The sequence below is a fragment of the Lipotes vexillifer genome, unplaced genomic scaffold (assembly GCF_000442215.2).
Source record: "Lipotes vexillifer unplaced genomic scaffold, Lipotes_vexillifer_v1.1 scaffold339, whole genome shotgun sequence".
In the NCBI taxonomy this organism is placed as follows: domain Eukaryota; kingdom Metazoa; phylum Chordata; class Mammalia; order Artiodactyla; family Lipotidae; genus Lipotes; species Lipotes vexillifer.
In genome coordinates, this window is record NW_006772053.1 from 52197 (window position 1) to 79515 (window position 27319).

Here is a 27319-nt window from a genome sequence, read left to right on the forward strand (position 1 = left end):
GAAGAAGAACACTCTTTGACATAAATCACAGTAAGATCTTTTCAGATCCACCTCCTAGAGTAATGGAAATAAAAACAAAAATAATAAAATGGGACCTAATGAAACTTAAAAGCTTTTGCAAAGCAAAGGAAACTACAAACAAGACGAAAAGACAACCCTCAGAATGGGAGAAAATATTTGCAAAAGAATCAACAGACAATGGATTAATCTCTAAAATATATAAACAGCTCATGCAGCTCAATATTAAAAAAACAAACAACCCAATCAAAAAATGGGCAGAAGACCTAAATAGACATTTCTCCAGAGAAGACATAGAGATTGCCGGAAGCACATGAAAAGCTGCTCAACATCACTATTAGAGAAATGCAAATCAAAACTACAATGAGGTATCACCTCACACCAGTTAGAATGGTCATCATCAAAAAATCTACAAACAATAAATGCTGGCGAGGGTATGGAGAAAAGGGAACCCTCCCCGCACTGTTGGTGGGAATGTAAATTGATACAGCCACTATGGAGAACAGTATGGAGGTTCCTTAAAAAACTAAAAATAGGGGCTTCCCTGGTGGCGCAGTGGTTGAGAGTCCGCCTGCCGATGCAGGGGACACAGGTTCGTGACCTGATCCGGGAAGATCCCACATGCTGTGGAGCGGCTGGGCCCATGAGCCATGGCTACTGAGCCTGCGCGTCCGGAGCCTGTGCTCCGCAACGGGAGAGGCCACAACACTAAGAGGCCCGCGTACCACAAAAAGAAAAAAAAGAAAATAGAATTACCATATGACCCAGCAACCCCACTACTGGGCATATACCCAGAGAAAACCATAATTCAAAAAGACACATGCACCCCAATATTCACTGCAGCACTATTTACAATAGCCAGGTCATGGAAGCAACCTACATGTCCACTGACAGACGAATGGATAAAGATGTGGTACATATATACAACGGAATATTACTCAGCCATAAAAAGGAACGAAATTGAGTTATTTGCAGAGATGTGGATGGATCTAGAGACTGTCATACAGAGTGAAGTCAGAAAGAGAAAAACAAATATCGTATATTAACGCATATGTGGAACCTAGAAAAATGGTACAGATGAACTGGTTTGCAGGGTAGAAACAGAGACACAGATGTAGAGAACAAATGTATGGACACCAAAGGGGGAAAGTGGCAGGGGGTTGTGGTGGTGGTGGGATGAATTGGGAGATTGGGATTGAGATATATATACTAATATGTAAAAACTAGATAACTAATAAGAATCTGCTGTATAAAAAATAAAATTCCAAAAAAAAAAGAAAACAGTGAAATAAAAGCAAATTGGAAAAAAACCAAACAGAAATATAGATAGTAAAACGCAATCATAAACTCACAACTCAGCGATATACCTGTTAACAACTTGGTATATTTCTCTCCTATGCATATTTTTTTGATACACGTAAGATCAGAAGCATATTCCATCCTCTAGTCTTAAAAAAAAATTATTTTAAGAAATAATCTGAAGGTACTGTTGTAGAAAATTTGGAAATAAAGAAAAGAACCCAAAAGGAAAAAAATTCTACTACTCGGAGTTACCCACTATTAGCATTTAAGTGAACAGAATTTTAGCTGTGCAGTTATATGTATATATGTGTATGTCCATACACACACACACACACAAATGGATGGATAAATGGATAGATAATAGGGATTGTAATGTAAAAAATGTCACCTAAGTTTTGGCTCAAGTGTTACCTACCCAGAGGCTTACCCTGATCTCCTCAACAAATTTAGCTAATACCCCAACAAATTAAGATCTTATCACTTAGTTTTATTTTCTTTATATCACTTAATATGGTGAATATGGTTTAACAGAACTCTGTTCATTTGTTTGCTTATTTGTTGACTTATTGTTCCCTCAACACAAATGTAAATTCAGTGAAAGTAGGAGCCTTCCATAGCATGTTTACTATTGTATTCTTTTTTAAATAAATTTTATTTATTTATTTTTGGCTGCGTTGGGTCTTTGTTGCTGTGCATGGGCTTTCTCTGGTTGTGGCGAGCAGGGGCTACTCTTTGTTGCGGTGCACGGGCTGCTCATTGTAGTGGCTTCTCTTGTTGCAGAGCACGGGCTCTAGGCACATGGCTTCAGTAGTTGTGGCACGTGAGCTCTAGGGCGCAGGCTCAGTAGTTGTGGCGCATGGGCTTAGTTGCTCCACAGCATGTGGGATCTTCCCAGGCAGGGCTCGAACCCGTGTCCCCGGCATCGGCAGGTGGACTCTCAACCACTGCGCCACCAGGGAAGCCCTCCACTATTGTATTCTTAATGTCTAGAAGAGTCCCTAGTCACTGAGACAAAGGAAGTTATTTATCAAACAAATCATTGAATAGTAAACTATATTTCACTTTGTAACATAACATGGCCATTTTTCAATGGTCATTAGAATAAGTCCTCCACAACATGATTTTTAATGACTCAGTTGCATTCCTGTGGAAATGACATAATTTCAATCCTTGACATTCAGGTTGATTTTCAAAATTCGATTATTACAATCGCTTCTAAGATTTTACAACTCCAATTTCTTCTTCGGGATTAATTCTTAACAGAAGTGCTAGGTCAAAGCTATTCTTTTAAAAAACTTTTTATACCAGCCAGCAAAATTTTGACAATTTATATTTCTAATAGTAGAGTATAAATGCATCAGTTAATTTTCCTGGACCCTTGGCACAATATTTTCTAAATCTTTGCATTATATTAATCTGCATTTCTCTGATTATTAGTGAAATTAAAACATCTAAAAAATGTTTTTGAGACATTTGACCCACAACATTTCAGTCTTTGACTTTCTCATCTCACATCTTTGAAGAAAATATAGGAAAAAATATGTCTAGGAAAGAAAGGCATCACTATTTTATATAAAGTTGTGGAAAGGGTGGGGGAGATAAGGAAATATTTATGCCATCGAATAAAAAGAAATACCAAGGCACTGTTCAGTTTTCTTAGTAACATTCCCATTTTCTTGGAAACTCAACTTCCATTGTACTCTCTTAAATGGTAAGAACTGAAGAATAAAATAAAACTTACTTCCACTGTTTGATATATTGTAAGGGATTAAGGTTGCATCCAGCATCAGTTAAAGCTTTTTTGTATTGCTCCAAATCAGCCTGAAATAAGAAAAGAATCATATGACAAAAAATTTTACTTTCATGAGAGACCATTTTGTTTGTTGTCATTGGATTAATCAGAAAGTTAGACTAAAGGCATGAGCACCTAAGTAGAGTGGAGTGGTATCTTAAGGGAGTACCCAAATGAGCATGAGATAAAAATCACGTATAATGAAAATTACCTTTGACAGGCTCCCAAATCACCTATAAAGTACACTATTTTGTCATCCCTCAGTAAGCCCAACAGAGTCGGTTTTTCCTCCACTGTTGACATAGATTGCTTGTCCTTGGGATAAGCATTAAATGAAAGATCTGGCTTGATTAAGAATATTCCAAAATTGGAAACATGAGGGGAATGATGTTGACTTAGGGGACCTGCAGATTCAGGTTATCCCATCTCATATTCACTGCAGAGGTCCAAATTTATTGACTGAACAGCAGGTGTCCTACACTTTTTAAACAGTTTTCTTTCTTACTCTTTTTTTATTTCCTGATGAGTAAAGTCTAGTTGAATTCATATATGTCATGGGAGCCTATCATCACAGTGACTCCATTATAAAAATTTAAAAGAAAGAAACTTTTAAGCTCACCATCAAATCAGAGATGTTCACTACTTTGCATTTTGGGGGCTATTACCTCAGTAGTCAAAATTTGCGTCAAGCCACTTAATGACCACTTAAACTTATGAAAAGACATAATTCTTACCAAAAATAAATGAAATAAAATAATGTGGTCAAATTAAGGGAAACTGCATTAAGTTTTAAAATCATATATTCCTAAGAAAATATAAATAGGCTATTAGAATCCCTTAAAGGAACACCTTTAATGACAGAGATGTTTCTAGAAAGAAAACTATACAGTAATCTCCTCCCTTCAGCAGTTTTGCTTTCCATGGTTTCAGTTGCTGTGGTCAACTGAGGTCTGAAAATATTAAATGGAAATGCCCAGAAATAAACAATTCATATTGTGTGCTGTTTTGAGTAGTGTGATGAAAACTTGTGCTTTCCTGATCAGTCCTGCCCCAACCATTGACATGATCTGCTCCTGACATCTAACAATCGACACCATCATGGCTTGATGACACAGGATCATCTGAAGCAGATGATTCTCCTTCAGTCAGAAGGTCAATAGTAGCCTAATGCTACATCACCATGCCTGTGTCATTCACCTCACTTCATCTCATCATGCAGGCATTTTATCAGCTCACATCATCATCATTGGAAGGATGACTACAGTACAATATATTTTGAGAGCGAGAGTCCACATTCACATAACTTTTATTATAGCATATTGTTATAATTATTCTATTTTATTATTAGTTATTGTTGTTAATCTTTTACTGTGCCTAATTTATAAATTAAACTTTATCATAGGTATGTATGTATGTATGTATAGAAAAAAACAGTATATATGGAAGTGGGGGGGGGGGCGTTTGGTACTCTCCATGGTTCCAGGCATCCACTGGGGGTCCTGGAACATATCTACCTTGGATAAGGGGGGACTACTGAACTTCCTTACTGAATTAAAATAAAAGTCAAGAAATGTATTCTTAGGATAAAGCAGAATTGACCTAAAGCAAATATTGGGTTTACTTTGCTGTTTTAACATGCCAAACAAAAAGAAGCCTTACAATCTACCGATATTAGAAAAATAATTGCTACCAGCAAAGGAAAGGAGTTTACAACAGCCATATCATTCTAGGTGTCATTCCCAAGTTCCTTATGCTAGTTGCTCATCCAATAAAATTATACAAAGTTAACATTAGAAAGAGTTAACAGGTCTCTAACCCAGCAACAAGACTGATAGCAAAATCACTGCTTTCCTTCACAGTATTACCTCTACATACTTAAAAAATTTTTTTTCCTCAAAAGCAATTGATGGCTTATTACAGAAAACGAAAACAAGAAAATATCCTACAATCTACTCTTCCAGTGAGAAAAAAATCTAGAAAGGAAGATAGATTTTCCAATCATTCTTAGAAATTTATTCTGATATAAAAAGTAGCTTTTTTACTGCAATACAGTCTCTCAACTTTATTTTTATATGGATCAAATGATAGATGTGAATCTGAAGTGTAATCTTAGGGAATTATTGATACAATATTTATATAACTTTTGGAAATTTAGATATTTTCTTCCAAGTGACTTCTCTATATTCTATAATGGACATTAGTTTTTTTTTTTTTTTAATTTGTTTGTTTATTTTTGGCTGCATTGGGTCTTCGTTGCTGCACGTGGGCTTTCTCTAGTTGTGGTGAGGGGGGCTACTCTTCGTTGCGGTGCGGGCACTTCTCACTGTGGTGTCTTCTCTTGTTGTGGAGCACAGGCTATAGGCACACGGGCTTCAGTAGTTGAGGGCTCAGTAGTTGTGGCTCACGGGCTCTAGAGCATAGGCTCAGTAGTTGTGGCGCACAGGCTTAGTTGCTCCGCGGCACGTGGGATCTTCCTGGGCCAGGAATCAAACCCATATCCCCCTGCACTGGCAGGTGGATTCTTAACCACTACGCCACCAGGGAAGTCCCTCGACATTAGTTTTAAAACAACTGCAAAATATTACCAAACTTTTACTTTAGGTTAAAGCGAAATTCCTTGTAAGGAAAATAAGTATTAGTGGCTATAGCTTAAAGAAATGGAACTTCTAGGATCATCACATCATGAGAAATGATAAGATCAATCTTTCAAAAGGCAGAGCAAACTTGGTTAACTTAGTTTACAATAGTTATTTTCCAGAAATAAGAATTTTGGTCATGAATTCAGTTCATATTCTAACAACTTAAAAGTGGTGAGATATTTCATGAGTAAATAGTTCTCCTGGTGACAATAAATACTGCTATAATATTCAGCGGTAAATAGAACTAGCCTTACAAAATTGTTTTTCTTTTAAACAAAGGAATGAAGTAATTATTTGGTTACAGTGATTTTTACTTCTATTTTCTGAAACAAGCGAGTATTCTCCCTTCCTCCCAATAACTGAATACAGAGGACATACCTCAGAAGGTGCTTGCTGTGCACTTATGTAATAGATAAGAAACAGCCTCATTTTATCTTCTGGAGTTCCTGCTACAAAGGGGAAAATAGATAAGGAAAAAAAGACTTTCATAATTCTGGTTGTTATGTATTATAGTCAACACTATAAACTCAAGGCATACCTAAATGTGATAAGACAAACTAAGGTTCTTGATTCAAATGATTTAACATTATAGGCACTAAATTACAACCATGTAAAACACAGATATGGAAAAAGATTAAATACTATGGGATTACAGGGATGAGCTATGGAAGCATCTCTATTCTATCTTCCAAACTGTCTATAGTGTTCGTGATTTATGTTTCAGAGCTAAACTCAAAAAGGTATAGGTAGGATAATCATACAATTCTAAAATAGTACACTTTTGAGATGAAAAGGGGGATGCTAGTAATAAGTATGTAAGGACAACTGGTATATAAATGGGAGTATCCTGGAAAACCAGTTGCATGGTCCCGTTAGGTACTGGGTTATGAAAACCTCTTGGCTAAAATCATCTAACTGAGCCTAAGGTCATACTTTTGAAATTGGAGCAACTAAATATACATTTCTCCCCTTTCTGAAGGGTCTATGAAGATTTGGAAAAACCATATGTCTATGGTATAATAAACACCATTGTATTATGCAGATTATATCTGCCTGAAATTTTAAGACAAAACAAAAGATTTCAGAGAAATTTCTTGCTTGCAGTGCATCCTTTGAGCTACTACTCCTAGTATCCAAAGCCCGAGACTGTCCAGAGAATCCTTTCATTTTCCCCTCAGTACTGGGTGTACTTCGATGCAAAGTGATAGGCACTGGTCATGGGTAACTCAGTTTCACTATTCAACAAATACCAATATGCACTCTCACTTCAAAGTGTGTCCCAATATGTAAGAACTCAGAATTATTATACTTTATTATAGAATAAAAACAAGAATAATTTTTTCAAAACATATTGACTGATAACCCATTGATTTTCTATCTTCAAATTATCCTTACTCCCTAAATATGACAAAGACTGGTAATAAAGATCAATGACAGGTTCTCCAGTATTCTCATGCTTACAAACAAATATTGTATTTTAGATATACTGAAGTAGGTTACTGGATTCAGGGTTTTGTTTAAATCCTAGGAGAAAGCTGATATTTTTGTTTTAGCAGGTAAATAGCCTCGATGGGTTCAGGCCAAAGCTCCTACCAGCCTCTGTGAGCCGTTTCCATCATGGATTCTATTTTTTAAATGTCTGCAGTGCTACTGGGATCTGTCCCACTGCCCAGCAGCCAGTACGGGAACTTGGAGGTCATCTAGTCCTTCACCTCTCAGTCTTTGGAATGCTGTTTAGGATCAGATTTATGCACGTACAACTCAGAGGTGAGCCCAGGAATTCATAAACAACTTTATGGGGTTGCTTTCCTGAGCTCCTTCCTTCTGCAATCTCCCTGGTACTTTCCAGTTTCCTTGGCCTTCCCTTTTCAGTGCTCCAGCCAGAAAGCTTTGGCTTTAGGTACCCTGCTCCATTGTGTATTTCCTGCAATTATGACGAAGCAGTTAGAGGACAAAAAGAAAAAGAGGAATGGGGCTTGCTGTAGGCTCTTGGAACAATGGCTCCTAAGATACGAGAGACAGGTTCCCCTCCCTCAGAGTTTTAGGGGCCTGTGGGTTCCTGCTGGTGCTTTTAATATCCGCAGCACAGAGCATAGCCTCTTCAAGCTGACGTCTGGGTCCTTTGGACATGTTCCATCATGCTTTAAGTACTTTTGCTTTCTGACACAAGAAAATGCTTTCTGACACAAGAAAATGTTTCAGGCTCATTTTGTACTTTCTCTCCCTGGAATCAACCATACTCCAATGAGTCCTAGTGGAAAGTAGAATATATAAGGCTAAAATTTTTACTACTGGGGAACTGTTGCTCCTAGCCCTGCTCAGTTGGCAGAGTTACACACACACATATATCTATGTTTATTTCTCTATTTGGCAAGTATTTAACAAAAACACCAACTCTACATCAGCACCTCCAATTCCAATCCAATATTACTAGGGTTCATTGTCGTTTCCTTCATTTCCATAGTTATAACTTCCATTTCTGACAGTGGGAAACCTGGCTCCCTTTATATTACCCGATATATTTACTTATTTATCCAGTCCCCTGTATGTAACAAATATCTTATCTCTGCCACTGTCCCCTTGCCTGCATGGACGTTGTCTCCTCCACTTGGGCTCTGATTCTCTAAAATGGACCCACCCATATGCCTGGCTATAATTCACACCCCACCTGAGCCAATGTTTGGTTTGTCCTATGCAGGGTCACCCCCCTTAATCTGATAGGACTCTTATACCCTTATAACTGCTCCCACATGTGGACACTCCACTCACTTCACTTGGACTTTGACACTTCATGCTGGATTACCAACCCTCCCTCTACCGGATATGTGGATGCCCTTCTCATCCTGCTCAGGTTCTGACATCTTGTTCTGGGCTGAAGTGGTACTACACTTCTACTTTGCATGAATGCCTACCTTGCTCTGCTCTACTTAATGTCTTTAATAATAAATGGTTTGAGAAAGTAAGAGAAAGGAAAAAGAAAGGTTCTCATTGCTTTTTTTAATCAACACACTTAATTGCTTCAACTTTACTCAAAACTTATTGTAAATAACAAGGAATAGCTCTGAAGTGATGGACTTAGATGTATCTTTCATATTTTTAATTGTAAAGTACACATATCTTCAAAATGTTGTTTCCCCACAAATCTAACTTTTTAAAAGTGTGAGAAATACTATGGCTTCTCAGAAGATTTTATGAATAGAATCCTTTAATTACAAACAAGTCCAAAAAATTTTAAACTTACTTTCCAACGTGATATAAAATCTAAAAGTCACACCAAAACTATAACTCAAAAAACACTATTATTTACTCGAAGAGCTTGTATGTAAAATATAAGCTAAATAGCTTATATGCTTTTTATTCATTTTTCAAAAGAGCTGAGATTTGAATTGAAAACTCTTCTGAAATTATTAAGCCTGTAAAGTTTAGAGAATTTTAGTGGCTAAAACCCTGTGAAGATCTTATGATCATTATGATTGAAAACAATGATTAGATTATATTTTCTAAGTACAAATAGTTACATATTGTTTTAAGAAAATCTAACAAACATATATTTAGATAAATACAAAGGAATTGTCTACAGAGTTTCTCTAAAAGTGAATTCCCAGGGGCCTCAGACGTGAATCCTTGACGCCTGTCAAGCCCAGGCGGAATCCCTGGCGCGCTGGGCGGCGTGGGTGGTGCAGATGGCCCAGCTCTGACCCCGAGGACACCAGGTCACCCTGTGCACCTCAGGCCACCGCCCTGTCCCTCCGGCAGCTCCAGGTCCCCATGGCCACACACCAGCCAGGTGGTTCCAGGGATTTGGATGTCCGTGTCTTTGGGGGACCATTACTTCGCCTGCCACATGCCATGTGGCTGACAGGGTTTTGGTGCTCTGGTGGGGTGTCAGGCCTGTGCCTCTGAGGTGGGAGAGCTGAGTTCAGGACACTGGTCCACCAGAGACCTCTCAGCTCCATGTAATATCAAACGGCGAAAGCTCTCCCAGAGATCTCCATCTCAATGCAAAGACCCAGCTCCACTCAACAATCAGCAAGTGACAGTGCTGGACACCTTATGCCAAAAAACTATCAAGATAGGAACACAACCCCACCCATTAGCAGAGAGGTTGCCTAAAATCATAATAAGGTCACAGACACTCCAAAACACATCACTGGACGCGGTCCTGCTGACTAGAAGGACAAGATTCAGCTTCATCCACCATAACACAGGCACTAGTCCTCTCCACCAGGAAGGCTACACAACCCACTGAACCAACCTTAGCAACTAGGGGCAGACACCAAAAACAACGGGAACTACGAACCTACAGCCTGCGAAAAGGAGACCCCAAACACAGTAAGTTAAGCAAAATGAGAAGACAGAGAAACACACAGCAGATGAAGGAGCAGGTAAAAACCCACCACACCAAACAAATGAAGAGGAAATAGGCAGTCTACATGAAAAATAATTCAGAATAATGACTGTAAAGATGGTCCAAAATCTCGGAAATAGAATGGAGAAATTAAAAGAAATGTTTAACAAGGACCTGGAAAAACTAAAGCACAAACAAACAATGATGAACAACACAACAAATACAATTAAACATTCTCTAGAAGGAATCCATAGCAGAATAACTGAGGCAGAAGAACGGATAAGTGACCTGGAAGACAAAATAGTGGAAATAACTACTGCAAAGCAGAACAAAGAAAAAAGAATGAAAAGAATTGAGGACACTCTCAGAGACCTCTGGGACAACATTAAATGCACCAACATTCGAATTATAGGGGTCCCAGAAGAAGAAAAGAAAAACAAAGGGACTGAGACAATATTTGAAGAGATTATAGTTGAAAACTTCCTTAAAATGGGAAAGTAAATAGTCAATGAAGTCCAGGAGGCACAGAGAGTCTGAAGTCCAAGGGGAAACAAGCTAAGACACATATTAGTCAAACTATCAAAAATTAAGTACAAAGAAAAAATATTAAAAGCAGCAAGGGAAAAGCAACAAATAACATACAAGGGAATCCCTACAAGGTTAACAGCTGAACTTTCAGCAGAAACTCTGCAAGCCAGAAGGGAGTGGCAGGACATATTTAAAGTAAAGAATGAGAAAAACCTGCAACCAAGATTACTCTACCAAGCAAGGATCTCATTCAGATTTGACGGAGAAATTAAAACCTTTACAGACAAGCAAAAGATAAGAGAATTCTGCACCACCAAACCAGCTGTACAACAAATGCTAAAGGAACTTCTCTAGGCAGGAAACACAAGAGAAGTAAAAGACCTACAATAACAAACCAAAAACTATGAAGAAAACGGTAATAGGAACATAAATATTGATAACTACTTTAAATGTAAATAGATTAAATGCTCCAACCAAAAAATACAACTGTCAGAATGGATACAAACACAAGACCCATATATATGCTGCCTACAAGAGACCCACTTCAGACCTAGGGACACATACAGACTGAAAGTGAGCGGATGGAAAAAGATATTCCATGCAAATGGAAATCAAAAGAAAGCTGGAGTAGCAATTCTCATATCAGACAAAATAGGCTTTAAAATAAAGAATGTTACAGGAGACAAAGAAGGACACTTCATAATGATCAAGGGATCAATCCAAGAAGAAGATATAAGAATTGGAAATATTTATGCACCCAACATAGGAGAACCTCAATACCTAAGGCAAATGCTAATAGCCATAAAAGGGGAAATCAACAGTAACACAATCATAGTAGGGGACTTTAACACCCCACTTTCTCCAATGGACAGATCATCCAAAATGAAAAAAAATAAGGAAACACAAGCTTTAAATGATACATTAAACAAAATGGACTTCATTGACATTTATAGGACATTCCATCCAAAAACAACAGAATACACTTTCTTCTCAAGTGCTCATGGAACATTCTCCAGGATAGATCATATCTTGGGTCACAAATCAAGGCTTGGTAAATTTAAGAAAACTGAAATTGTCTCAAGTATGTTTTCTGACCACAATGCTATGAGACTAGATATCAATTACAGGAAAAAAACTGTAAAAAACATAAACACATCAGGCTAAACAATACATTAGTAAATAACCAAGAGATCACTGAAGAAATCAAAGAGGAAATCAAAAAATACCTAGAAACAAATGACAATGAAAACACGATGACCCAAAATCTATGGGATGCAGCAAAAGCAGTTCCAAGAGGGAAGTTTATAGCAATACAATCCTACCTCAAGAAACAAGAAAGATCTCAAATAAACAACCTAACTTTACACCTAAAGCAATTAGAGAAAGAAGAACAAAAAAACCCCAAAGTTAGCAGAAGGAAACAAATCATAAAGATCAGATCAGAAATAAGTGAAAAAGAAATGAAGGAAATGATAGGAAAGATCAATAAAAGTGAAAGCTGGTTCTTTGAGAAGATAAAGTTGACAAACCATTAGCCAGACTCATCAAGAAAAAAGGGAGAGGACTCAAATCAGTACAATTAGAAATGAAAAAGGAGAGGTAACAACTGACATTGCAGAAATACAAAGGATCACAAGAGATTACTACAAGCAACTCTATGCCAATAAAATGAACAATGTGGAAAAATGGACAAACTCTTAGAAAAGCACAACCTTCCGAGACTGAACCAGGAAGAAGTAGAAAATGTAAACAGACCAATCACAAACACTGAAATTGGGAATGTGATTAAATATCTTCCAAAAAACAAAAGCCCAGGACCAGATGGATTCACAGGCAAATTCTATCAAACATTTAGAGAAGAGCTAACACCTATCCTTCTCAAGCTCTTCCAAAATATAGCAGAGGGAGGAACACTGCCAAACTCACTCTACAAGGCCACCATAACGCTGATACCAAAACCAGACAAAGAGGTCACAAAGAAAGAAAACTACAGGCCAATATCACGGATGAACATAGATGCAAAAATCCTCAACAAAATACCAGCAAACAGAATCCAACAGCACATTAACAGGACCATACACCATGATCAAGTGGGGTTTATCCCAGGAATGCAAGGATTATTCAATATATGCAAATCAATCAATGTGATATACCATAATAACAAACTGAAGAATAAAAACCATACGATCATCTCAATAGATGCAGAAAAAGCTTTCAACAAAATTCAACACCCATTTTTGATAAAAACCCTCCAGGTAGTAGGCATAGAGGGAACTTACCTCAACATAATAAAGGCCATATATGAAAAACGCACAGCCAACATCATTCGCAATGATGAAAAATTGAAATCATTTCCTCTAAGATCAGGAACAAGACAAGGTTGTCCACTCTCACCACTATTATTCAACATAGTTTTGGAAGTTTTAGCCACAGCAATCAGAGAAGAAAAAGAAATAAAAGGAATCCAAATCAGAAAAGAAGAAGTAAAGCTCTCACTGTTTACAGATGACATGATACTATACATAGGGAATCCTAAAGATGCTACCAGAAAACTACTAGAGCTCACCAATGAATTTGGTAAAGTAGCAGGATACAAAATTAATGCACAGAAATCTCTTGCATTCCTACACACTAGTGATGAAAAATCTGAAAGAGAAATTAAGGAAACACTCTCATTTACCATTGGAACAAAAAATATAAAACACCCAGGAATAAACCTACTTAAGGAGACAAAAGACCTGTATGCAGAAAACTATGAGACACTGATGAAAGAAATTAAAGATGATACAAACAGAGAAAGATATACCATGTTCTTGGATTCGAAGAATCAACATTGTGAAAATGAGTGTACTACCCACAGCAATCTACAGATTCAATGCAGTCCCTATCAAACTACCAATGGCATTTTTCACAGAACTACAACAATAAGTTGCACAATTTGTTTGGAAACACAAAAGACCCTGAATAGCCAAAGCAATCTTGAGAAAGAAAAACAGAGCTGGAGGAATCAGGCTCCCAGAATTCAGACTACAGTACAAAGGTACAGTAATCAAGACAATATGGTATTGGCACAAAAACAGAAATATAGATCGATGGAACAGGATAGAAAGCAGAGATAAACCCACGCTCCTATGGTCACCTATTTTTTCCTTTTTTTTTTTTGCAGTACACGGGCCTCTCACTGTTGTGGCCTCTACCGTTGCAGAGCACAGGCTCCAGATGCACAGGCTCAGCGGCCATGGCTCATGGGCCTAGCCGCTCCGTGGCATGTGGGATCTTCCTGGACCGGGCCATGAACCCGTGTCCCCTGCATCGGCAGGCAGACTCTCAACCACTGTGCCATGGTCACCTTATTTTTGATAAAGGAGGCAAGAATATACAATGGAGAAAAGACAGCATCTTCAATAAGTGGTGCTGGGAAACCTGGACAGCTACATGTAAACTAATGAAATTAGAACACCCCCTAACACCATACACAAAAATAAACTTAAAATGGATTAAAAACCTAAATGTAAGACCAGATACTATAAAACTCCTAGAGAAAAAAACACAGGCAGAACACTCTATGAGATAAATCACAGCAAGATCTTTTTTGACCCACCTCCTAGAGGAATGGAAATAAAAACAAAAATAAACAAATGGGACCTAATGAACCTTAAAAGCTTTTGCACAGCAAAGGAAACCATAAACAAGACCAAAAGACAACCCTCAGAATGGGAGAAAATATTTGCAATTGAAGCAACTGACAAAGGATTAATCTCCAAAATTTACAAGCAGCTCAATATCAAAAACACAAACAACCCAATCCAAAAATGGGCAGAAGACCTACATAGATATTTCTCCAAAGAAGATATACAGATTGCCAACAAACAAATGAAAGGCTGCTCAACATTACTAATCATTAGAGAAATGCAAGTCAAAACTACAATGAGGTATCACCTCACACCAGTCAGAATGGCCATCATCAAAAAATCTAGAAACAATAAATGCTGGAGAGGGTGTGGAGAAAAGGGAACCCTCTTGCACTGTTGGTGGGAATGTAAATTGATACAGCCACTATGGAGAACAGTATGGTGGTTCCTTGAAAAACTAAAAACAGAACTACTATACGACCCAGCAATCCCACAACTGGACACATACCCTGGGAAAACCATAATTCAAAACGAGTCATGGACAAGCCTTTTATATATCCTCATCCCCAAGAGGGCAGACAGCAGAAGCAAGAAGAACTACAATCCTGCAGCCTGTGGAACAAAAACCACACTCACAGAAAGACAGATAAGATGAAAAGGCAGAGGGCTATGTACCAGATGAAGGAACAAGATAAAACTACAAAAAAACAAGTAAATGAAATGGAGATAGACAATCTTCCAGAAAAAGAATTCAGAATAATGACAGTGAAGATGATCCAGGACCTCAGAAAAAGAATGGAGGCAAAGATCGAGAAGATGCAAGAAATCACCGAAGAAACAAAAGTCCAGGACCAGAAGGCTTCACAGGCGAATTCTATCAAACATTTAGAGAAGAGCTAACATCCATCCTTCTCAAACTCTTCCAAAAAATTGCAGAGGGAGGAACACTCCCAAACTCATTCTACGAGGCCACCATCACCCTGATACCAAAACCAGACAAGGATGTCACAAAGAAAGAAAACTACAGGCCAATATCACTGATGAACATAGATGCAAAAATCTGCAACAAAATACTAGCAAACAGAATCCAACAGCACATTAAAAGGATCATACACCATGATCAAGTGGGGTTTATTCCAGGAATGCAAGGATTCTTCAATATACACAAATCAATCAATGTGATACACCATATTAACAAACTGAGGAAGAAAAACCATATGATCATCTCAATAGATGCAGAAAAAGCTTTTGACAAAATTCAACACCAATTTATGATAAAAACTCTCCAGAAAGTGGGCATAGAGGGAAACTACCTCAACATAATAAAGGCCATATATGAAAAAAAAAAAGTCATATACCACCATGTTCATTGCAGCTCTATTTACAATAGCCAGGACGTGGAAACAACCTAAGTGTCCATCAACAGATGAATGGATAAAGAAGATGTGGCACATATACACAATGGAATATTAGCCATAAAAAGAAATGAAATTGAGTTATCTGTAGTGAGGTGGAGGGACCTAGAGACTGTCATACAGAGTGAAGTAAGTCAGAAAGAGAAAAATAAATACTGTATGCTAACACATATATATGGAGTCTAAAAAAAAAAAAGGTTCTGAAGAACCTAGAGGCAGGACAGGAATAAAGACGCAGACATAGAGAATGGACTTGAGGACACGGGGCGGGGGAAGGGTAAGCTGGGAGAAAGTGAGAAAGTGCCATGGACTTACGTATACTAACCAATGTAAAGTAGATAGTTACTGGGAAGCAGCCACATAGCACAGGGAGATCAGCTCCGTGCTTTGTGACCACCTAGAGGGGTGGGATAGGGAGGGTGGGAGGGAGACGCAAGGGGGAGGAGATATGGGGATATATGTACATGTATAGCTCATTCACTTTGTTATAAAGCAGAAACTAACACACCATTGTAAAGCAATTATACTCCAATAAAGGTGTTTAAAAACAAGTGAATTCCCTAAATATTTAAAACAAAATTCAGTTTTAGATACATCTTTTTAGTAAACTCTTTAGGGTGAAACCAAAGTAATTAGAAACTGCATCACTTAGAGATGCTGGCTTTGAATATTTTACCTTCAAATCTTCCTGGAGCCAGCAGAAATTGAGCTTTAAATGTATCACTTTAAACAAAAGAATATAAAAAGTGCTTAAATACCTCCCTCCCCCGCAAAAAGTACTTACATAGCATCAAAGAAAAGTTCAATAAAATAAAATGTAAATCATTTTTCTACCTTAGTAACTGCTATGCTACAAATTTCTCAACAGGAAACAGCTCATTTAATTATCTCATTAATAGCAAAGATTGTGAGAAAAACAATGATTCTATTCAGATTTTACTCAAATTGAAAATGCTGGATTCATCAGAAGTAAAACTTACATTAACCACAAATTCACGGTACATACCATCAGGGTCTGATATTATATCTAGAAGCGATTTATCCAGAGTAGTTTTGCTCATTATTTTTTCTTCATATTCAAAATATACATCCAATTTTCTTGCCTGTTTCAAAATAAGTGTCTGATTAGAATATATCAAGTAATAAAAACATACTAAAGGACTCTCAGCTTACAAGTTTCTATGATCAATTTGAAAAACGAATGTTCATTTCCTAGTAGAATTTAAAGTTTCTTACTTTTGATCATATTGTTAATGTAAAAAAAATGATAGATTGACTATTATATTTATCATATTTTACTTATAAATTCAGAATTAACTCTGCATGTCATATATTAGCAAAGACAAAAAAATCACACAAATCTCAATTATTGTATTAATTAGTAACTAGCATACAAATAACACTGTATTTCATGCAAATTAATGTCAAGTGGTCGTGTTACGTTTACTTTTTTAGTGAGTATATTCAGATATTTTCATCTTAACAGGAAAGTTACCCTAATTATTTTCAATGGTTTTTAAATAAAATATTTTCCTACTTAATACTTTGAAGTTTAGATAATGGAAAAGTAGTCAAACTTAGTTTTTCTGTATGGCAGCTTCTCTAATTTAAAATTCGTTGATTAAAATTATCCAAATGAAATTAACATGTTAGGATAATCCAAGGTAAATAAAAATTATCGAGTTCTATTAAATTATGCTTCAAATAAGACGAGAGAAAAGAACATGCTTTACTACTGAAGGTATTACCAATCTAAGTAGAAACCATTCATGAAATAAATGAAAATACTTATGAGATACCAACAAAGAACCAAAATGTAAATATAGAATATAAATAAATATATTAAGCTCAGATGATAGAATGAAATAATTAACCAATTGTGGAGAAGGAAGCGATGAGTTTTGAATTGTTTTGAAAGTGATTTGGGGACATGGATAGACAGAGTTCATTTCAGTTAAAGGGATCATACCAAGGCATAATCAGAGTGGATAGATCTGAGTGGCAGACTCAGGAGTGATTTCATATATGAGGCAACAGGCAATCAACCAGAGTCCCTCAATCCCACTCCCCTGCAGTGGCACACAAGGCCAGAGCTTTAAACAGATAAAATATTCCGTTTGAAAATCCAAACAACATGAAAAGGTAAATACATTGAGACCTGTCTTCACTCCTGTCCTTTTCCACCGAATTTCCACCTGCTTCTTTGGGTATTCTTTATTTCTCCTATAGTTTTTCACTTTCTCTATGCAAATAGTATCTATACCCTAAGATCCCTCTGCTTTCTGCCACAAAAGGTAATATACTATACTCTTCTGTCCCTTGTTTTCACTCAATATAACCAGTACATGAAGAACTTCCTTATTAGTGAAGTCTAGATAAGAGTTAATAAACTCCGTCAGAGTTTTCCTTTTTATAAATGGCTCTTCATATTCTTCAGATTCTCTGATACAGGAACCATTTTAACTACAGTATAAAGCTACTTTGAATAACAAAGTAGATGAGAGGTAAAGTCCTAGGAATGGAAAAATGTAATATCAAAAATGAACAAAAGAAATAGAAAGGAGATCCTAGGAAAGAGAAAATGGTGGTGATTGTGTGAATGGAAAGGAAGAGACAGATACTTAATAATTAACATGAGAATGTATATGGGAAGGAAGCTAGTGAAAAAAGTCAAAGATAACTCCTGGGGAACTAGGATAATAGTAGTAGGAACTATGTTAACATAAATATTAGATTGGGAAAGGCTAATTATCTGTAGAGTAAAGCTAGGAATGGAAGGGGGAAGGTGATAAAATAAGGTGTTAGGCTGACTTTCGGGCCCTCACAATCTGCTCCAGCCAACTTTTCTGTTTTATCACTACTCACTAGGTTCAGTTCCCTCCAGTCACATCAATTAACTCACTGACTTTCATTAAACGTAGTGTATGCTTTTAATCCTCAAGGATTAGGCTTGGGGTATATACTCTTAGCTTTTTTAGAATGTATTTCTCCTCCATCACCTGCCCAGTGAATTCTACTCATTTTTCAAGGTCCAGCCTCTTTGCAGCATCTCTGTAACTCTTCAGTCTCTGTTCTTTCCCTTTCCTGCCCCTCCCCCAATCTTCTTCACTGGGAGAATTTATTAATCCCTTAAGTGTGTACTGACAGCATTTTGTACACTTCTCCATAATAATGATCACACCACATTACTGTCTTTGGTTTACCTGTTACCCTTCTAAAACTGTGAACTCCTTAAAGTGTGTCTAATTAATTGTTTAACCCTAGGAGTCTAACACAGCACCTGGCTCATTAACAAGTACTAGATAAAATATTTGTTGAATGTCTAAGCTAAGAGCAGGACATATACAGATCAAGTAGTCATCTTTAAAAGTTATAAAAGTAGATAAATGAACTTCTAGAAGTGAAAAATGTAAAGAATCAAGTCTTTAGTGACTTAATATATAAAATTAAGTAGGCTAAATGCCATAATAGAATCTAATGTCTGTACCTACATAAATCAATGAAGAAACATGGTTCACTGACTTATGGAGGTACAGACATTAGACTCATTTTGCTCTTCTAGATGTGTTAACTTACCCCTAGTTTAACTTCTAATTAACAATGGAAACAATTCAAAAACAAGTTAATTCGACTGCTAATGGGTAGAGTTTCTTTTGAAGGTGATGATAATGTTCTAAAATTGCATTGTGATTACGGTTGCATAACTGTGAATATACTAAAAACCACTAAATTGTACACTTTAAATAGGTGAATTGTATGGTATGTGAATTATATCTCAATAAAGGAGTTAAAGAAAAACAACATAGCATTTCAATATACTGATTGGAAGGGAGCCTCATGTGGGAGAGAAAGGAGTGGAGATTTTCTAACCTGCATGAAAGAACTAGTATCTGTTCAGTATCTATTATGTGCAAGGCACTTTACTTACAGCTATGGCTTTCAAATTTTTTTTTTTTTTTTTTTTTCGGGAGATTTTCTGCATGAAAGAACTAGTATCTGTTCAGTATCTATTATGTGCAAGGCACTTTACTTACAGCTATGGCTTTCAAATTTTTTTTTTTTTTTTTTTGCGGTACGTGGGCCTCTCACTGTTGTGGGCTTTCCCGTTGTGGAGCACAGGCTCCGGACGCGCAGGCTCAGTGGCCATGGCTCATGGGCCTAGTCGCTCCGCGGCATGTGGGATCTTCCCGGACCGGGGCACGAACCCGTGTCCCCTGCATCGGCAGGCAGACTCTCAACCACTGTGCCACCAGGGAAGCCCTCAAATGTTTTTAAACAGAGAACCTCAGGACCCTCTTTCTCAAACCAAATTTTCTGCAGAACCCTAAACATAAAGATACAAGTGACCCATTAAATGTCTCTATTGAGCTCTAGGGTACCAGAGAACAGTGTTTAAAAACTACAAACTTAGATTATCTCATTTAACTCTCCAGATAACACTATGAGCTAGGAATTATTAGTCCCATTTTAAAGATGAAGAAACAGACACAAAGAAACATAAATTTATTCAAGGTTACCAGAGTAGAAGTAGTAGAGAGTTGAGATTCAAATCCAGGTCAGACTCCAATGTACACCACAGATAAAGAGTAGGGAAAATTACATATTCCTCAAGAACAACTTATTGCTTCCTTTGTATATGCTTTATGGAAGAAAGTATATGTGTCAATTAGTATATATTTGGGGTTTTTTGGTAATACACATAATTTACATATATGTGGTAAAAGGTTACTTTGTCCAGAGACATAATATCTATAGGTCGGTCCTTTTTCACTTTCTTGAAATAAGGGAAAATACTAAGAGAAACAACTTCTGTCCCAAAGATTGATTATTCTTCTACAATATGGATTCAAAGGAGGATAACAAGAGTTACATGGAAAATAGACAAATTAAAAATATAAAACAAAATAACAAGGTCAAGATAATAAACAGATTTTTGGTAGCTTCAATAAATATCAAGAATAAATTATCAAGAAGGGAATACTACAGAAAAATAAAGGACTATATATGGAATACAAATTATATCTAGTGAATATAAACTCTGAGAGCCATGAATTTCCTAAAAATCCCTTTAGAAGAGCTAAGAGAAGAATCTGATTTAAAAAGAAAAATTCTAGTGTTTTTCTCCCAATTTCAGAGTTATCAGTGGACAATCAGGCTGATGTTTTTCATTTCTCAGTGCACTGTGTCAACATTCACATCAAATTAACCACATATATATGCATTATATATATATATATTATCCAACTAAATGTACTGAATTGTCATTTACCTGTAACTGTGTCTATAATTTTGTTAATTTGAAATAAAGTGTAAAGTGTTATGTATATGTCTGTGTGTATGGCATTTTTTGACTGGTGACAGCCAATAGTCTACTGGGTTTAAAAAGAACAAAGAAGGGACACTTCTAAAAACCCTCAAGTCATTCGGGATGTGTAAGTAGTATGCATTTCTTTCCTTTTGAGAACCCATTATGTAGGAAGATTTATTGATGACCCATACAGGACATGAAAGGAATTCCTTTTTCCTTCCTACGACTGTGGGGGATTTTTTTCCTTCCCTTTACCATTCCTCTGTTTATCCTAGCTACAGACACCACCATTCTGGGACTCCCTATTCACTGCTAGCTACAACCTCAGTCATAGACTGAGGTGATGACAAAGACTAGAGTGGAATTTCTTGGCCTTCCTTCTTCTCTAAGCCCCAATTCTATTCCCTAGTCAGCAGTAAAAGTAAAGACAAGAAGGGATTAGACAGCTATTACTTCCTTTCACTACTAAGAATCCCAATATTCTTCTACCAGTACTTCTTACAGGAGACAGAGGGGACGATAAACCCTTCTTTGCTGCAACACAACATTTGAAACATTCCAGATTATGAATTAAATAGGGTTTGTAGAACAGGGACCTATCTGCCATGTTAATGTCTGTAGGAAAGTATATCCTTAAGCTAAAATGAATTTAGAACTATACTTTTAGGATATAACCTAATCTTAAGTTGAAGATCCTTTATACTCTAGCCTTTTCTTGTTTTTCCTTTCTTTTTTAAATGTGCAGTTCCTATCATCATTCAAGGCTGTTTTGGATAATTCTTCTTCCAGGTGAGTGGCCTCTGTATGCTGTATTATAATAGTCTGTGGTCTGTATATGTCACTAGAGTATAAAGTCTAGATTATACTAAGCTATTTGTTCATTATTTTATGCCTTGTGCCCTGCAAGATGACTGGAATTCTCTAAAACTCAATTGCCTTTCATAATATAACACAATAGCATGTTAATATATTTTTAGTTATTTAGGTGTATTTTTTGCTGCATTTCATGCCAGTGGGTTTATACGGGTTTGCTAACGTGAAAAATAATGTTGCACTAAAACTGGATGTTCCATGAAAATATTTAAGGTGTTCTATAGCACAGCTGGCTATATTTATTCTGGAGCATTTGCTCATATGCCACAGTGACTTAGAAATCTTGAATAAAATTCATCATTATACTTCTACCTCACTTCTCTGCAGAGATGGGACAGTATACTGTCAAGGTGAGGAACCTGATTAGGATCTTCAATTTCTACAACAAGCTATCAACCTTACTTAGTTAGTTATCTCATTTCCAAATATATGCATTTTTCTCTCTACCAAGAACACTGACTTTCTAGCATTCCAGGCCCAAATCAGAAGGTGTAACCTCAACTTCTCTGCTATCTAAATCCAGCCAATTTTAAAAAGTGATATTATATTATTTAAAGAATGCAAAATATTTCCACTTTAGATGCTAAAAATTCTATTCTTAGTGTAAGAAAAAAAACACTAGAATGCTATAAACTTAGCCTTTATTACATTGGTCACTCATAAAACTGCCCTCAATGAATTACATTTTAATATTATGCCCTTAACATTCATTAAGTTGCCATGTAAAATCCATGACAGTAACTGATACTAAAATATTCACGAAATTAAAATATTCACTAAATTTTCTCTAGATAATGCCCAATATGAACAATGTCTTTTGTAACATAATACTAAGGAACACTTCGCTTAGAATAAAAAACAAATTCTGAGGGCTTCCCTGGTGGCGCAGGGGTTGAGAATCTGCCTGCTAATGCAGGGAACACGGGTTCGAGCCCTGGTCTGGGAGGATCCCACATGCCACGGAGCAACTAGGCCCATGAGCCAAAACTACTGAGCCTGCGTGTCTGGAGCCTGTGCTCCGCAACAGGAGAGGCCGCGATAGTGAGAGGTCCGCGCACCGCAATGAAGAGTGGCCCCCACTTGCCACAACTAGAGAAAGCCCTTGCACAGAAACGAAAACCCAACACAGCAAAAATAAATAAATTAATTAATAAACTCCTACCCCCAACATCTTCTTTAAAAAAAAAAAAAAAAAAAACAAATTCTGAGAAATTTTTCAAGAATTTAATTGTATCTCTTTACTGTGGTTGCCAGAAAATTCAAAGCCAAATTTGAGAATTACAACTATAACTATATAGAAACTATTGTGAGTTTCTATTTCATGATTTTTGCTGTATGTGCTATTCGTGGAAGCTGATTTAAATCTGTTTTAGAATAAGAAAACAAGTTTATTTAATCTATAAATTTATCTTATATATTGACTCCTACTAAAAATATTTAAATTCTAACAAAAATGATCTATGTAATAAGAAATTTTAAATGTATATGAAATGATCTTTACAGATGACAAATATTAAAATACTAATATTAGCAACCTTATTATAATGAAATACAAAAAACTGCTTTATCTATAATATTTCTGGAGAAAACAGAGGTTTATATGGCACCTGTAAACTATTATGTCTTATTTTATCATAACTCTCAGAAGTATTTAGTTTTATCTCACTAATGTGTTGAACTCTCAAAAGATATACCCAGGAAAAGAACAGCAAATTAAATCCAAGTAAACAGAAGAAAAGAAATGATAAAAATCAGAGCAGAAATCAATGAAATTAAAAACAAGAAATCACTAGAGAAGAATCACTGGAACCAAAAGCTGGTTCTTTGAAATGATCAATCAAATTGGTAAAACTTCTAGCCAGATTAACTAAGAATAAAGAAGAGAAGACATAAATAGTATCAGAAACGAAAGAGGGGCCATCATTACTGATCCCATGACATTAAAAGGATAATAAAAATATTTTAAACAACTCTGTGCCCATAAATTTGATAACCTAGATGAAATGAACCAATTCCTTCAAAGACACAATCTATCAAAACTCACTTATGGAATGAATAGGCCTGTATTATTAAAGAAATTGATCAATAATAAATAGCTTTCCGAAATAGAAAGCATCAGGTCTAGGTGAGTTACTAGTGAATTCTACCAAATATTGAAGAAAGAAATCATTCCAAATCTCTACCATCTCTTCCAGAAAATAGAATGCAAACGAACTAGGTGTTTTCTTGCTAAGATCAGGAATAAGGTAAAGATGTTCCCTCTCACACTCCTACTCAATCTTGTACTAGAAGTCCTAGCTAATGCAATAAACAAGAAAAGGAAATAAAAAGCATACAGATTGGGAAAGAAGAATAAAACTGTCTTTGTTTGCAGATGACACTACTGTCTATGTAGAAAATCCCAAAGAAACACCAAAAAATCTCCAGGAACTAATAAGTGATTATAGCAAGATTGTAGGACACAAGGTTAATATACAAAAGTCAACCGGTTTCCAATATACTAGCAATGGACAATTGAACTTTGAAATTAATGGAAATACCATTTTCATTAGTACTCAAAAAATAAATGAAGATATAGTTCTTATTTATGAATAGGCAGACTCATTATTGTCAAGATGTCAGTTCTTCCCACTTGATCTATAGATTCAACACAATTCTAGTCAAAATCTCAGCAGGTTATTTGGTGGATATTGACAAACTCATTCTAAGGTTTATATGGAGACAGGAAAGACCAGAATAGTCAACACATTATTGAAGGAGGAAAAAAAAAAGGATGGAGGACTGACAACACCTGATTTTAATACTTAACTTAAAAGCTGCAATAATTAAGACAGCGTGGTGTTTGTGAAAAAAACCCAGACAAATATATCAGTGATAGTACAGAAACAGGCTCACGCAAATACAGTTGACTAATCTTCGACAGAAGTGCAAATGCAATTCAATGGAGGAGGAAAGTCTTTTCAACAAATGGTGAAGGAACAACTGGACATCCACATGCAAAAAAAAATGACATACCCAACACCTTTCACAAAAATTGACTCAAAATGGATCACAGACCTAAATGTAAATGCAAAACTAAAAATCCTAAAAGATACCAGGAGAAAATTTAGATGACCTGGGTATAGTGATGACTTTTTAGATAGAACACCAAAGGCACGATCCATGAAAGAAATAATTAAAAAGATGGACTTGATTAAAATTAGAGGCCTCTGTTCTGTGAAAGATACTACCAAGAGAATGAGAAGACAAGCCATAGACTGGGATAAGATAATTGCAAAGACACATCCATTAAGGGATTCTAATCGCCCCCCCAACAAATACAAAGAACTCTGAAAATTCAGCACTAAGAAAACAAAATACAGTTTAAAAATGGGCCAAAGACCTGAACAGACGTTTCACGAAAGAAGATAGGCAGATGGCAAGTAAGTATATGAAAAGATGCTTCACACTGTATGACATCAGAAAAATGCAAATTAAAATAAGACACACTTGGGACTTCCCTGGCAGTCCAGTGGTTAAGACCCCACCCTTCCAATGCAGGGGGCATAGGTTTGATCCTTGGTCGGGGAACTAAGATCCCGCATGCTGCTGCGGAGTGACCAAAAATAAAGTAAATAAATAAATAAAATTAAATAAATAATAAAAGTATGTACATGTAATAACCTATAAAGGAAAAGAATCTGAAAAAGAGTGTGTATACAACTGAATCACTGTGCTGTACCCATGAAAATAAAACGACATTGTATATAAATTAACTACACTTCAATAAAAATAAAGTATGTACAAAAAACAGGACATCATATATAAAAAAAAGACACACTACACACCTATCAGAATGGCTAAAATCCAACACTGGCAACACCAGATGCTGGTGAAGATATGAAGCAACAGGAACTCTCATTCACTGCTGATGGGAATGCAAAATGGTACAGCCACCTTGGAAGACAGTTTGGCAGTTGGCAGTTTTTTACAGTTCTAAACATACTCTGGCCATATGATCCAGCAATCATGCTCTTAGATATTTACTGGAAGGAGTTGAAAACTTATGTCCACCCCAAAACCATCACATGGATGTTTATAGCAGCTTTATTCATAAATGCCAAGAGTTGGGAGCAACCAAGAGGTCCTTTAATAACTGAATGAATAAATAAACTATGGTACATCCAGACAATGGAATATTAATTAGCAATAAAAAGAAATGAGCTATTAAGTCATGAAAAGACACAGAAGGGTCTTAAATCCATTTTACTAAATAAAAGAAACTACTCTGAAAAAGTTACATACTGTATGATTCCAATGATCTGATATTCTGGAAAATAATACTGTGGAGACAGTAAAAAATCAGTGGGTGTCAGGGATTTTGGGGGAGAGAAGAAGGGATACATAGGTGGAGCACAGGGGATTTTAGAGCAGTTGAACAGTATGATATTGTAATGATGGATACATGTCATTATACATTTGTCAAAACCCACAGAATGTACAACACAAAGAGTGAACCCTAATGTAACTACAGACTTTAGTTGGTATTAATAATGTATTAATATTGGCTTACCAATTGTAACAAATGTACCACATTAATGCAAGAGATTAATAACGGGAAACTGGGGACGGGTGGGTAAGAAGATACATGGAAATCCTCTGTACTTTTCACTCATTTTCCTGCAAACATAAAACTGCTCTAAAAAAATAGTCTATTAATTAAAAAAAAAACTAAAGCCAAAAAAGACATGCATCTAATGTAAAACAAAAGAAAGGGCCACATTTAATAAAGAGTGTTTGCAATATCTTGGGAAGATTTGTGTAGCTTTGAATAATAACACCTTTCACTTTTACTTCTCCATAGATATTACATAAAATAACTCAAACCAAAGGAAAACAACATACATATGATTTTGCATGTGCTTCAAAAAAAAGATAGCTTTAGGAGTGTAGTCTTACATTGACAATGAATACACAAAGTATATAATACATACATATATATGTATGTATTCATGTTCGCTACTAGTCAATAAGTAACCCTAGCATGGAATTTTTCTTGAGGTATTTATTGGTATTTCAACATAACTGACCTTTAAAACAAATCCATTATTTTAAAAAGTATACTTGTTTTATGAAACAATTTAAAAGTTCACTAAATTTTCATTTCCTATTTAAGCATTCATGGACATAAAAGACTAGGCCAACTGAGTATTTTTAAAATGAATGAATAAACACATTGAATGGTCAAATATTTTAATAAGACAACTGGGGTTCCCTACTTCTACTTTTTGCTTGTTTACATTACTTTTGAATGCATGGTAACTCTAAAGGGATTATAAAAGAGCAAAACCATTCTCATTACATTTTTGGTGATTATGTTTTAAGGAACTACAGCACGGTAGACAGAGTACGGGATTTAAAAGTCAAAAGCCAAAGTTCAAGTTCAGGCTCTGGCAGTTGGTCTCAAGTCATGTACTCAGTACCT

The 27319-nt window shown here is 36.2% G+C and overlaps 1 protein-coding gene across 5 annotated transcripts in view; it reads right to left on the reverse strand.

The window, feature by feature from the left end:
- Positions 1-27319, reverse strand: part of SCFD1 (sec1 family domain containing 1) — a 134990-nt gene that overhangs the window by 37214 nt on the left and 70457 nt on the right. For all 5 annotated transcript variants that reach the window (XM_007447278.1, XM_007447280.1, XM_007447279.1 and 2 more), the window contains 3 exons: positions 16681-16777; positions 6130-6200; positions 3062-3141 (listed from right to left, as the gene is read on the reverse strand). In XM_007447278.1, coding sequence (XP_007447340.1) covers positions 3062-3141; positions 6130-6200; positions 16681-16777 — 248 coding nt within the window. The remainder of the gene's footprint in view (positions 1-3061; positions 3142-6129; positions 6201-16680; positions 16778-27319) is intronic.